Source organism: Pagrus major, chromosome 14, assembly GCF_040436345.1.
Source record: "Pagrus major chromosome 14, Pma_NU_1.0".
NCBI lineage: Eukaryota > Metazoa > Chordata > Actinopteri > Spariformes > Sparidae > Pagrus > Pagrus major.
Window position 1 is genome coordinate 8,949,240 of NC_133228.1, and position 15,127 is coordinate 8,964,366.

Here is a 15,127-nt window from a genome sequence, read left to right on the forward strand (position 1 = left end):
GGCAGGAGTGTATGGATCTCAACTTTTCTGACAATACTCATTGTATCATTTCTTTTGCGCTTCCTTGTAACTCAAATACTGGAAACAGCTGTCAACATTTTGTTTAAACGCTCTGAGTGATAAAATGGAAAACAACTTCTTTTTGGGTGTCCGTGTTGCTCCCACATGCTGACATGAACACACTGAAGTCAGAAGAACGACTTGCCAATTTGGGAAATGGAACCCTCCGAGGAGCAAGTGAGTGCAGCATTAATAGTAGTGTAGCTATAAGACAGGAAGTCGTTCATTAAGTGGCAGCCATGTGAGGATGTTTCTACAACCCTGTTCCATCCATTGCTCAGAGACTTGTGAGACACATTGTCTGTAAGTAGATCTGTGAATTAGTAATATATCAACATAGAAAACAATATATTTCAAGAGTTTATGGTGAATTCTTTGTTTTAGTAGTTGATGACATATGATGCTGCTGAGTGACAATCCCGAGTCAGCAATCAAGCTGAACAAGCCAATCAGCAGGCCTAACCTGTTCACAATCAGAAACACACACACACACCACACACACACAAATGTAATGAAGCGATCATTTTCTGGCTTTGGTGGCCTGCAACTGCTGTTTATGACACAGTTTAATTGTGAATGGGTCAATTAACACCTTTTCTGTAGTTGTGGAGGCTGAAATAGCAATGACAGTAAACTAATTATCTATAAAACTATACACAGGAATTTTAGTGAGAAATCAAACTAATTTTCAAACTGGACCAGATAATTCAGTAAAATGCCAGAGCTGTATTTCCTAATTGATATTTCATATCTATTTGTAATTACACGTTCAAATGTATTAAGGATAACAATATGAAAGGGAATGAAAATACAGACAAACATTTTTAAAGGAGTGATATCCTGGTTTGTAATTAATTACAGAAAACAGTTTTCTTCTTCTTCTTTTACTGACTTTTCTTGTAGAAGACTAAAGTATGAACATTTGTCCTACTTTATATTAAGGGCACATAACGAAAAGCAAAATTGAATCCAGACATTTTCTGACAAACATCCATTGTTTTATGTGGAAATTTAACATTATAAGTCCATATCAGTGTCACAGAAAGCAGCATTTGTGTTGCCAGCTTTCTTTTCGCCATTTTCTGTCAGATCATGCTTTCCTGCTCTTCTCATGACCTGAAGAGGGAAAAGACAAAGCAGAAGTCAGCAGTTGATATGAGTCTATAGTTATTGGCATTGTTTCTCTCCTGTTATGCACTGAAAAATATAACCCTCTGAGCTGGGAAAACCTGAAAGCAAATATATGTCTCTTTCTTTAAAAATTCATGGACTGGCTCCTCCCCCTCTGAGTAGCTTTTGTAAGTCCCAACTAAATATCAGATTAAAGAGGAGTCACAAGAGGAAACTGAATTATCCCACTTAGAAAATCTGCTATAAGCCAATCTGCTTTATCAATTTAAACTCATTTAAACTTTGCTGACATATTTTCAGGGATGTTTACTGATATGCACTGTCCCTGAGAAATAAGTTGATTAAACTGAACTAAGCTGCAGCACTTACTTTGTCTTTGATAAATGTGAATAGGTGATACAAAGTTGTGTCTTCTTTCATTAATGTAAGCCTTGATTCCACCCTGGTCCTCAAGCCTCCTGAAATGTACAAAACAGTAGGACAATGAGATCTGATGTATTTTGAGATCTGAAGTGCCGTCAGAATATATTTCTGTACCTGTTAACAGGCTGACTATCAGTCCCACACTGACAGTTGTTACAGTTCCAATGAGACCGATGTAAAGATAAGAAGGAGAGTGCCAGTTATCTGCCTGCAGAGGTCTGGTGGTGACAGAAAACAGTACAGTACATGTGCAGTCATTGTAGTATATCAACAGGAGTGCACATTCATTTCCAATTAAATTATATTCTGTTTAATTTGAGCTCTTCAGTAGAGATTGACAAACAATATGGATTTATTCAGAGTTGAGTTCATAATGGAATATCTGCAATGATTACATTAGAGTAGGTAATTGCTGAAAACATTATACTGAATTAATGGTATTCTATTTAATTGAAAAATATATTTCATTTATAAGGACAGTTTATCAAACAGCCTGACTCAAGGGATGGTCATGACGATTGGTCAGTCGGTCAACCACTAAAGACCAGAATGAAAGATTGAATCAGTTTTAATTTGCCTCTGTATTTATTTACCCTACACTTACTTCTGTGTGGCTGTGGGGATTGTGATGAAGGTTGGCTGTGTTGGAAGAGCAGTGGAGGTCCAGTTGAGGCTGTCTGTAGTGGTGAAGTTACAACCGTCAATGGTCAGTGACAGAGGTCGGGTCATTGCAGGAGGGGGAGGGTATATCGCAGATCCAATGCTCACACCAATGGACACAAGCAACCCTGACACAAGGCCGGACAAACCTCCCTTTAGAAAAACAGCACATGAAACATCATGAAACTACTCACAGTCAAAAAAAATGACAGTGTTTATATTAAATTGATGAACTTTAAAAAAAAAAAAAAAAAAAAAGGTGGCAAGCAAGCGACTCCTAAACGAACTTGAACTTAGGTTGTTGTTGAACATTCTGGGTTATAGAGAAAAACTTGGTTTGAAACAAAGTTTCCAGGAGCTCTAAGGTGCCAAACAGTTTCTGGTTGCAGCATAAGATGTGTCCACATTTGCTTTCTTTTTCCTTTAATAGGGGTGCATGCAGCGAAGTGCAGGTTGTTGTATCTGGCAGGATTATTCTTTTTAAGAGATAAAGCTTCAGGGTCTCAGAAACTGTAACAGCTGTAGTTACCACCTATCTGATAAACTGTCATCATCAGCCCCCGCCCGGACCTCAGCTACATGCTGGAAACAAGAAAATGCATGGTGCACCAGAGGCCTGCTACATCCTCTGTTCTGACTCCAAAAAGCCAGGAATGAAGAAACTAAAGACTCCCTTCACAACTTTCCAAAGTGTGAATAAAAAAGAGGGAGAGAGAGAGAGACGAAGGCCCCCACGGCAGCAAAGGCTGACTAGAGGTCTGCCGCAACGCTTCCTCCCTCTTCATCCTCATCAGACGTGACGACTTCGCCTTCTCACAAAGCCTCATCAGGTATATAAACTTTCCAAGGGTTGAATAATATGGTTGAGGTTCCTCCATTCATATTCTATTGTGTTGTAAATTGTGTTAAATTACAATTAATTATTTCCCCTGAATTAATATGTGTGTTCATAGACCCATCTTACCTGAACAGCAAGAGGTTTCACTGTGTTGTTGTGCTGACTATGAGGTCATCTCGCTGGTCGAGAGACTAACAGCGGTCTGCATAATAACCTTTATTAACGGCATATTAATACTAATATTTTGAGCTATAATTATAATCTTACAGTGATCAAGTCATCACATGCTTTCAGCTCACTTGCTCTCTGAAACCATACATTGTGCTTGGACCCTGTCTGTTGCCATTTGCGGTTATATTTCTTTTTAATACCATTGTTCTGTTTCAAAATAAGAAATAAGCAGCAAATGGTAAAAGTGAAGAAAGACAAACAAAGTGTTTGATTTCCGATTTTCTGAATTAATGTCTTTGTTTAATATTATCATGAGTTAAATAAACTGGAAGAAGTCAAAGCCATAGTTAAAAGAGGACGGACTTACTTTGGAATTGGCAAATGGACAGAGGACGCCCAATGAGACAACGCCAATTAAAGGACCTCCAAAGGCACTCGAAATGATGGAACCTGCCTGTTTAAGGAGACACACATCTACAGTTTTGCCTCATGACCACAAAAAGGAAGATGGGGACCCCACCACTTGTTTTTCATTGTGGTAAGAAATGTAGAAACAGTCTTTTGAAGCAATTGGTTGGTTGTTGAGTTATACTGTATATGAGAATGTTTTCAAACTAACAAAACATAGATGGTTCCCATTTAGATTTATCCATCCAGAAGTTATCATGCTTGTGTATTAAAAGATCTACTATACCTGCATCATCCCTCCCAAGATTGAGGCCAGTCCAGCCATGCTAATGCATAAAATGCCGTAGAAGAAACCTGCAACCAAATCATGTCAGAGACTGACATTTTAATTCTGGACAATTTAGTTACCAGAGTTATAGCCTCAGTCACACAGTAGTGCTTATCAGGTAAATCATTTAGCTGATGTACAGGTTAACCTTCAGACAAGGACATCCACTTACTCAGTCCTTTGGACATCCAGAAAAGGTGTTTCTCAGACATGTTAGTGTACGGTTTGATCAGGTCCTCTATTGTCACTGCAGCCAGTGCATTGATGGCGGAAGACACTGTGCTGGGGTGAAATGACAACAAGATTACAAAAACAGGCAGAACCATCATATTTTAAGTTTTTAACAGCCAGTGTCACTTTGAGTACTGGACATGATGAGTTGATATCAGGTGCCCATCAAATCAGTTACCTGAAGAGGGCTGTGTGTAAACATTTTTGCAACTATAAAATACAAACCTTAGCGAGCCGCTACATACTGCAGCAAAAAATAGTCCAGGAAGGCCAGGATAGCCTGTCATGATGTCCATCACCAAATAGGGCATCAGCTGTAGAGAAGGGATCACAGGGACTAACATACATGATAAGAAAACATAAAAGAAATGGTGACACCCAAAGCACATACATTGTTGTCTACTTTCTTTCTTTAAGTATACAGATAGGTACACAGTGTGTGTGTCTGTTGTGTTAAGACTCTTGACAACCATAACTCAGCTATGCTGTGCATCTCTCGGACATACCTGATCAGGAGCAGAAATCAGTCCAGCCGTCCATGGGTCACAGTTCTTATAGACTGAATAAAGGCACAACCCTGCAAACACTGAACCTGCCAGGAAGGTGCACAGACCTAACATGTAGATGTACAGAGCTCTAGACCAAGAAAGAAACAGACAAACTCAATACAACCAAATTTAAAATACATGGATACAAACATTTACAGCCCAAGAAAATTATAAAATCATTCAGCACTCTCAGTATCTGTGTCAATGTTGATGCAGTGAATATGGGGCTGGATGCTTAAAACGTTTGATAGGGTCCATGGGTCTATATGTTATTGGTAATGCAATGAATACATTAAGATAAAAATGAAAAATAAATACTTTCCTTGTGATCACTGTGAGGTTAATGTTCTAGATTATTCATAGCAACTGTGATGTGTTAATAGGCTATCAATTTTCCCTTTTGATGGGTGATGGGCCCCAAAAAGAATTGATGTAAATACTGATTAATCCTGATAGTCAGAGATGAGAATAAATCTGCTACTTCCTCTGACCAAAATAAAGTTAAACATTATCTATTTAAATATTCTTAAGGTACACCTGTGCTACACTTGTAATCACTGATTTAAAAAAAAAAAATCCACTATCTGACATTTTCTAGAGGCAAACAAAAGATCAAAATTAAAACCAGACAAACGTCAAGTCACTACTAGAGGGTCTCTCTTTATTCTGAGAAGCCACTACCAGCAGATTTTGAAATTTCCAAATTTGGCAACAGCCAAGTATAAAAAAGCGAATTCATGCTGAGCTCATGATTAAAGAAACATACTCAACTCACTCCGACTAATCCCTCTTGAAATGTTGAGTTTCAGAAAAAAATTACATGAAATGCCAAATAAAATCAGCCAAATGTGACTCACACTCTGGCATGAGTCACGCTCTTGCAGCAGACGTATCTCTGAACCATGGTTTGGTTAGTCCCACTGACAGCAAGCCAGGTAAATGCTGCTCCGATGGTGATAGTCCAAAAAGTGTGTCTCCTCAGAGGGTTTATGTCAAAGCTGGTGTAACAAAATGAAATGACAGTTTCCTATTCAGTAAAACAACACTGAAATTAAAGTCCTGTTTTTATGGTCAGAAAATCATTGCCATGCCAGTACAAAAAAAATAACATCTATTGCTCAAATATGAGATGCAAGATTTGAATGAAACTAATTATTCTCTCTCTCTCTCTGGCACAGGGAAAAGCTCCAGCAACTATATCATTTTGATCCTTTAACATACTCACTCCAGAAAGTTGAGTCTTCCTCCTTGTTGTGAATCTGAAATGATGGTGGAAACTCCTCCTTGTAAGATCACAGCCTGGACGATGACAGCCACGTAACCTGTAAGCATTACTCCAAGCTAGAAGATAAAATACAAGGCTTTTGGTTTGGTTTTGGTCCAGATTTTGGATCTGGTTATACCAGATTGCTGCATTTAACTCTTTTACATGGATTATGTTTAATTGATTCTGTATTATTCAGAAATATAGTCATGAGTTGGATGAAATTTTACTCATTTTTAATGTATTTTCCTTTTTTGTGGGTGGTTACGCTGCTGTGTATGAAACACTGGTGTACAGTATATTCAGTGTAAGTGGCACAAGCCATACCACCATCTCCTTGTGTAGTTTTTCTAACTAGAAGCTTACCTGGAACACATCAGTCCACACCACTGCCTTCAGTCCACCCTGTAACAATGCAGACCACAAACAGATATTGCGATGATATCTCAATTCAAATCCAGGTATCCCAAGCAAACATCAAGCACGTCAACCAATCAGGAGTGCTCTCTGCCTGGGAGAGATGTTTAGGCTTACAGCTGAGAATGTGGAGGTGGGAAGCCAGGGTCTATTTTAATGTGTTTTCTGTATTTCTGTGCCCACAGTGCACACCGACTTCCCTCTGTGGATAATAAAAGCCAATCAACAGAAACAGTCAAATACTGGTATTTGTATTTGCTTTCAAAGGCCAGTATTGTGCGTCATAAAATTTAGTGAACCAGTGGCTCAAAGCAGAGATTGATAAGCCTGTTGTCATTTGATTTTGTACCTAACTGTACATTGTAAAACTTATATAAGCTGTCTTATGTCTGTTACTAACCAATGTGCAGTAAAGAGTACACACAAGGCCTGTTGAAATAATTCCACCCCACAGATCCAGATCAATAACTGGAAAGAGAGAGAGAGAGGTCATTTGATGTGAATTGTGAACCTGACTGACCTCTGTGGACAGAAAACAACTTACCTTGGCTGAAAGCAAGAGCTGGGCCATAAATGACGATTCCACTGAAGAGGGTCTGTGACAGACAGACAGGAATTATACAGTCATAAATGACCCTCAGGTGTCAGATTTGCTGCCTTCAGAGGTCAAATTGCTGTCACTATGTGTTGATCTCTTTCTTACTCACTATATGAAGAATGCAGAGCACAGTTCCCAGCAGACGGGTTGCTTTGTTGAATCGCAGCTCCAGATACTTGACAGAGACATAACATGTATAGAAAGACATTGTAGAGGGTCAATTTTACTTGTCACTATATGTAATGAACCCATTTATTTATATTTCATTTAGACAGGCATGTTGTGTGAAGTCATCAAGAATCAAAACCACTGATCATTATGACATCTAATCAGGTGAAACACTCTAATCAGAGAACACCATTCCACTGCTTTCAGTAAAGATTATGCCGGTGCTGTTTGGTTCAATGTGAAAAAATAAACGTAGTGTAAAGGCAAGCCTTCATTTTGCTATTGCGTAATCTCTTTCTGAAAAGGGCTAAAGGGTTCAAAATTTCAAAGGTTCATTAAAGTCTTTTTACAACATCAGGGTTGTAGAATGACGTGAGTTTTATGGTGGAGTGCAGAGGATGAATTAAGTCTCACAGTCTTGGGAAAGAAGCTGCTCCATAGTCTGGTGGTATGGCAGCGGATACTCCTGTATCTTTTGCCATGTGAGATGTGCAGAAATCTCAGTGATGCTCAGTGGTTTGGTACCAATAGAGTTCTGGGTGGTTTTAATCAACCACTTAGCCTTCTTGTCCTGGGCCATGCACGAACCAGTTTGTGTTGTTTCCAGTCAGGATGCCAGGATATTGCTCCTTTGTAAAAGTTGACACGAATTTGACCTTCATAAGTTTACTTGGGACGTAGAGACTTTTCTGTGTTTTTTTATTTATTTATATATGTATTCATTCACTTCTTTTACCGGGGTGGTGATGTGCAATGACCATATGGGTTCTCTGTGATGTTGATTCCCAGGAACCTCAAGCTGTTCACCTGCTCCACCTCAGCTCCACTAATGTACGTAGACATGGGTGTGAGTCTTTGCCTCCTTGGTTTTGTTGATGTTGAGCAGTAGATTGTTCTCTGTGCACAACTGTACAAGATTGTTTATTTCCTCTCAATATGAACTGTCATCGTTTATAATGCCGTCGATGATGGTGGTGTCACAGAAGAGTTCATATGATGTCTGAGAGTGCAGTCATGGATGTACAGTGTGAACAGAATGGGGCTGAGCACACAGCCCAGGGGGACTCTGGTGTTGAGTAGAGGAGGTGTGACTGCCAATCTGAGCTGTCTGGGATCTGTTTGTGAGTCCAATATCCACTTGCAGAGTGTTGTACTCAAGTTTAGAGTATGAAGTTTTCAAAACAGCTTCATAGGTGAGATTGTATAGCATGCAATGCTGAAATCAACAAACAGCTTTCTGATGTTGCTGTTCTTATTCTTAAGATGTGCGAAGACTGAGTGGAGGGCAGTGGGTGTGGCATCGTCTTCGGATCTGTTGGTTGTGAATGCATGAGGGTCCAGGCTGGCAGGGATGTTGTCTTTGATGTGTTTGAGGACCAGTTTCTCAAAGCACTTCATCAGGATGGGGGTGAGAACCAAAGGCCAGTAGTCCTTAAGACTGGACATAGGAGACCTTTTAGGCACAGGAACGATGGTGGCTGTCTTGAAGCAGCAGGGAACAGTCTCCCGTGAGAGTGAGATGTTAAGAATGTCAGTAATCAATCAGCTAGCTGATGGGACATGTCTTTAGTACACAGCCAGGTAAATTATCAGGATCAGCAGCCTGTTGGGATCCACAGATGAAGTCGTTCATTGTGGATTTCAAAATGGACACTGAACTGAACTCAGTTCCACCACACCTAGGTGCAAAGACTACCAAGAGACCCGGTTTTGAGCTACTATTGGTCAAGGTGACAGACCTGACCAGGTAGTCAAAACTCCAGCTCCTTCCTTTGGTCTCTCTCTTCACTCTTCAGAACTCTTCTCCAGCTCTGCCCCCACTGGGCTGCCCCCCAGTTCTGTTCTCCACCTGCGCTGAGTTGAGCCGAGCCACGCCCGCGATGGACCTGCTCCGGAGTAGGGCCAAGCTGCAGCTCCGCCTCCGTGGTTAAGAAGATCAGAGCAGGCATAAAATATGTTAAGCTTATCCGGCAATGTGGCCACACAAATGATTCAGAGTTCCTGCATTTGTAGCCTTATATTTTGAATCATCTGCCACATATCTTTGGTGCTGTTGGTGTTGAGTTCCCTCTCCAGTCTCTGCTGATGTCTCCTTTTTTCCTCCTTCATACCAGCACTTGTGATGCAAGGTAAGATTTTTTGATCAGGGCCACTTCAGCCTCGGGGACTTAATCTTTGATCCACGTCAGTTTCACTGGTATTCAGTATGTAGACAAACTACACTCTAAAATGCACAATAAGATCACAACAGACTAGCTTATCAGAGAAACACTCATCTGAGAACAAAACCTCATAAATCTCTTTTACCTCATAAGCGCTGGTGATGCCCAGCCTGTAGTAGATTGGGAGGAAGACCTCTGAAACAACCACAGTTGACAATACATAGGAAACACAAAGGAAGGCAAAGATGGCTCCATAGCGATACACCTACAAAGCAAGTGTATTTTCAATTAGTGAAGTTCTCTATGAAATGGTAGAAAATAAAATAATGAAACAGTGAGTAAAATGTAGCAACGGGCTTTCATTTTACTTTAAATAATAACAATGTAAAGTTATATAAAGCGTCTTTAGGGGTGTTATTTTATGTTTTCCAATAACAAAATATTTCTGATAAATATGTTCAGTTGGTGTCCTAAAAGCACAACAGCAAACATCTAAAGAAAAAAGCTTGTAAACCGCAGTGTTATTTCAGTTTGTCAGTGGGATTTAATGTATATACATCTGTGAGTTTTGGTAGATCACTGTACATTAAAGAAAACATAACTAAAAGAAATTCACCAGTTTTTTTTCAAGAGGTCCGCTGTTTTACTGTTTCATTGTAAACGAATGTTAATGTGCAAAGAAACACCTCAATCAACAACAAGGTATCTGCAGTGAAAACAACTTACTTGTTAGAAGAAGATTTTTTTCTGTTTTTGTTTGTGTATTTCTACATTTGAACATTAATCTAAAACATTGTGTCAACTTTACCTCAGCTGGGTTGGACAGCACTGTGATGGATGACATGAAGTTTGCAGTCATGGACATGGAGACAGGAAATGCAGTCAATCTTCGGCCCGCTGTTAGGAAATCTCTGGAGTTTTGTTGGCCCCTGTTGGCCCAGGCAAAATAGAAACCGATGGCAACAGATACCACCAGCATGAGAGAAAACACCACATAGTCTGCAATCACAAAGGAGCCAGCTACGAGAGAATCCCCTGACATGTCTGTCTGTTAGACCAACAATGGAAATAATGGAAGTATTCAGTTATTCAAACTGTGAAATCCTATCTGAACTCCTAATATGACACTGAAGTGCAGGAAAACTCCAAGTGTGAATGACAACTCCTCCGTCAGTTGGCATGATTTCAATTTTATACACCAGCATTCAATATTTAACAAGAAGAGTTAATATATTACCAATTCTCAAGGGGAGGTTCAGATCTGTGTTGACAGAAGAGCTCTTGTGATTGACAGTGACTTGAACTGACCATAGAAAAAGAAATAACTGAATCCAAAATGTATTGGAATGCTCCTTTAAGTCCAGCTCAACGTCACAGAAAGTGGGATTAGTGCTGCCAAACATCTCTCTGTCCCTTGTCACCTCATGAGCTGTTATTAGTCTGTAGCATCTGATGTTTTTTCACTGCTGCAGCACTTACTGTGTCTTTGAAAAACTAGACAAGATGATAGAGTTATGTCTTCTTTCTTTAATGTAAGCCTTGATCCCACATTATGCTTCCAGCCTCCTGAAATATACAATACATGTAAAAACACAAGAGACAGCCAGATCTGATTTTCATAACAAATGCCCATTTTTAAGACAAATTTATTTAACACAGTATATATTCAATTTACCTTTGAAAAGGCTGACTAATTCCCCACTGATAGTTATCATTATGATTACGGTTCCAATAGGACTGAAGTAACGGTAGAAGAGAGAGTATCAGTTATCTGCCAGCAGAGGCCTGGAGATGGGAGAAAATAGTAAATCTTCAAAAATAGTGCACATGGAGTGAAATGTTTCAATTACAGACAAGACGGTGACATCAACAGATGTAAAGAACTAGATGTACATATGAAGAACTTACCAGACTAATATTGAGTAAAGTAAATATTGGGTTGATGAAACTTTTACCAAAGACACGTATTGTATACTCTTTGTATAATTTCCTTTGCGCTTCCTTGTAACTCAAATACTGGAAACAGCTGACATGAACACACTGAAGTCAGAAGAACGACTTGCCAATTTGGGAAATGGAACCCTCCAAGGAGCAAGTGAGTGCAGCATTAATAGTAGTGCAGCTATAAGACAGGAAGTCGTTCATTAAGTGGCAGCCATGTGAGGATGTTTCTACAAGTTGATGACATATGATGCTGCTGAGTGACATACTCAAGCTAATTTCCTACACTAGTATCCTATGTTACACTTGTGATTTTTACTCTTGGTCAGTCTTGTTTATGGAAAAAGTAAAAATAGATAAAGCAACCAGGAAGTATCTGATATTAATGTTATTGACTAATTTTGGTCTATTTTTACAATTGTGATGACGACCACGACCTGTGATATCTTTCTAAAGACAGAATAAGTGACGATTGTGGTTCGTAACATTTTGCATTAATGAGAAGGGGAAGGATTTAAAATGAAAAAAGTTGTGAAGTGATCATTTTCTGGCTTTGGTGGCCTGCAACTGCTGTTTATGACACAGTTTAATTGTGAATGGGTCAAATAACACCTTTTCTGTAGTTGTGGAGGCTGAAATAGCAATGACAGTATACTAATTATCTATAAGGTAAAACTATATACAGGAATTTCAGTGAGAGATCAAACTAATTTTCAAACTGGACCCGAAAATTCAGTAAAATGTCAGTTTTCTTTTATTTAAATCTTTTACTGACTTTTCTTGTAGAAGACTAAAGTATGAACATTTGTCCTACTTTATATTAAGGGCACATAACAAAAAGCAAAATTGAATCCAGACATTTTCTGACAAACATCCATTGTTTTATGTGGAAATTTAGCTTTATAAGTCCATATCAGTGTCACAGAAAGCAGCATTTGTGTTGCCAGCTTTCTTTTCGCCATTTTCTGTCAGATCATGCTTTCCTGCTCTTCTCATGACCTGAAGAGGGAAAAGACAAAGCATATGTCGGCAACTGATATGAGTCTATAGTTATTGGCAGGGTTTCCTCCTGTTATGTACTGAAAAATATAACCCTCTGAGCTGGGAAAACCTGCATGCAAATGCAGTCTCTTTCTATAAAACTATTCATGGAATGGCTCCTCCCCATTTCGCTTTCATTAGTCCCAACTAAATATCAGATTAAAGAGTAGTCGAAAGAGGAAACTGAATTATCCCACAAAGATCTGCTATAAGCCAATCTGCTTTATCAATTTAAACTCATTTAAACTTGTTGTTTTAGGCTGACTTTAGTTTGTGTACTTCACACAGGGTGACTACAGATAAAAACTAGTCTCTTTGCTAACATATTTTTAGGGATGTTTACTGATATGCACTGTCCCTGAGAAATAAGTTGATTAAACTGAACTAAGCTGCAGCACTTACTTTGTCTTTGATAAATGTGAATAGGTGATACAAAGTTGTGTCTTCTTTCATTAATGTAAGCCTTGATTCCACTCTGGTCCTCAAGCCTCCTGAAATGTACAAAACAGTAGGATAATGAGATCTGATGTATTTTGAGGGTCAATTTGACATGTAACTATATGTAATGAACCCATATATTTATATTCCATTTGGACAGGCACGTTGTGTGAAGTCGTCAAGAATCAAAACCACTGATCATTATGACATTTAATCAGGTGAAACACTCTAATCAGAGGACGCCATTCCACTGCTAAACTTGAAGGCAGAAGTGACAGCACTTGGAAAGCAAGTTAAGATTATTTTTGACCTGTAGTTTGTGCTTGTTTTGGTGGGAATAATAGCCAATGCACATAAACATTACACATGAAATGGAGTTGTAACTTATCACTTTTTACTGACCAATCAAGAATATAAAAAGTAACCTTTGACCCTCATCTTTCTTTTCTAAACAGGGTCTTGTCGGCCTCTTAATCTGTTGTTTTACTGTCACTTTTATTATCTCTTACAGTAGAACAGCCAGCTTCTATTACACAATAATGCAACAACTTTTTATCTTGTTCCGTTTTACTGGCACCATACAATACACACTATGATTACTGTACAATGGCTTTCCAGAGAAAAGTGCTTTATTTGTAAATCAATGGTCCCTGAACACAGACAGGGTGCTGTTCCAGCCAATCAGGGGGAGCGAAGAAAAGTCAGGGAACACATAAAAAATCTAGCAGTTAAAAAACAAACCAAAACTGTCATCACAAACTGAGCATTATTTATTTATATTTATAAAATCAGAGCATTCATGACAATTACTCAAAATCAGCAGTGAGAGGTGCGTAGTAACAGTTGATTAACGTTTATGTTCCTTTTTATAAATCAGATTTAAAATGCCTGCAAAAGGCAAGTGATTTTTGAGTAACTTAAGTCAGAAATAAAAATAGACAACATAAAATATTACACAAAATGTATTTGATAGTGACAAAGGATCCCATCAAACAGGTAGGTCCCAGTCTGGGAGGTCCTGGATCCTTTTCCGGAAGGATCTTTGCACAAATTAAGCCCTGCCAGAGAAACACTCGTCTGAGAACAAAACCACATTTACCTCATAAGTGCTAGTGATGCCCAGCCTGTAGTAGACTGGGAGAAAGACCTCAGATACAACCACAGTTGACAATACATAGGCAACACTGAAGAATGCAAAGATGGCTCCATAGCGGTACACCTACAAAGCAGAGATATTTTTAATTAGTTAAGTTCTCAATGAAATTGTCAAAAACAAAGTAATCAAGCAGTGAGTAATAATAAAGCGAAGGGATTCTTTCAGCTGCAGCCACATCCAGGCTGATGGAAGTTTGTTGCAGTGCAGGATGATAAAGCCTATAAAGGGTACAATAGTACAGACCTATTACAGTAACAACCTTTAATTGCCTTTAATTTCCCTTAAATGTTAAAATTTCAAAGTAATATACAGTGTATTTGAGGGTGTTATTTTATGTTGCTGTATAATTAAATATTTTTGATAAATATGTTCAGTTGGTTCAAGCCAAAAGTAAAAAGACAGCAACTAACAATTAAAGTAAAAAGCCTGTAATATCTGAGATGATATTTCACTGCAGTTGGATTTAATGTATAATCATTCATGAATGATGTAGAACTGGCTTGGGAATGTTTTCATTCTGCTTTTAATACAATTCTAATTTAACAAATGCAAATTTGGAGCTAAAGGCTATAACAAAAGACTCATGTACTGTAAGTGCTATAACTGCTTTAATGAGCATTTTGTATTGTCTGGTTCCTTATTTGAATTTACACCCAGATCTGAAACAGCCAAATTAACAGAGAGCTAACTGCTAACAGTTACTTTAACACTTTAACAGTTACAACTAATCTTACTCCACTTAATGTAATATAAGTCCATAGAGCCTTAAAGCAACTGGATCCTAAAAAATCTGTAGCTCCTGACCATGGATCTAACAATTAAAATCCTGACAAGTTTATCCTTATTTTTTCAAGTTAACAGTTGACTTTATAGCAGAATTAACTTATATTTTTAATCTCACCTTGTCCAAAAATGAGAACCAGGGGTTCCCACAGTTACTAATAACTCCAAGCCGATCTCCAAATTAAGTCATTGCAAAATTGGTTAGTGAACTTAAAGATTTTCTGGAAAAAAATGGTATTCTGTCACAACATCAGTCAGAAAACAACACAGTACAATAACTGCTGCTATTAAATTGGTGAATAACATTATTATTACAGATTCAAGCCATAAGCACTTACAGAACTTCATATATATATATACA

At 38.4% G+C, this 15,127-nt stretch overlaps 1 protein-coding gene across 1 annotated transcript; it reads right to left on the reverse strand.

The window, feature by feature from the left end:
* Positions 1–407: 407 nt before the first annotated feature.
* On the reverse strand, positions 408–10,512 carry LOC141008730 (sodium-coupled monocarboxylate transporter 1-like). The gene is made up of 17 exons (XM_073481198.1): positions 10,216–10,512; positions 9,553–9,672; positions 7,187–7,252; positions 7,024–7,075; positions 6,880–6,947; positions 6,429–6,467; positions 6,024–6,139; positions 5,656–5,796; positions 4,757–4,886; positions 4,476–4,564; positions 4,192–4,301; positions 3,978–4,045; positions 3,651–3,737; positions 2,219–2,427; positions 1,729–1,832; positions 1,561–1,649; positions 408–1,176 (listed from the first exon to the last, which is right to left on the reverse strand). The coding sequence occupies exons 1-17, from the start codon at positions 10,447–10,449 to the stop codon at positions 1,078–1,080; spliced, it is 1,821 nt and encodes a 606-aa protein (XP_073337299.1). The 5' UTR covers positions 10,450–10,512; the 3' UTR covers positions 408–1,077.
* Between the last annotated feature and the right edge of the window lie 4,615 nt (positions 10,513–15,127).

Coding starts and splice junctions, on each gene's coding strand:
- LOC141008730 (XM_073481198.1), bottom strand. CDS start 10,449: ATGTCAGGGGATTCTCTCGTAGCTGGCTCCTTTGTGATTGCAGACTAT. Junction 4,887..5,655: donor AGCGTGACTCATGCCAGAGT/GTGAGTCACATT, acceptor TTCTTGGTCTAG/AGCTCTGTACATCTACATGT. Junction 2,428..3,650: donor GTCCATTTGCCAATTCCAAA/GTAAGTCCGTCC, acceptor GTTTTTCTAAAG/GGAGGTTTGTCCGGCCTTGT.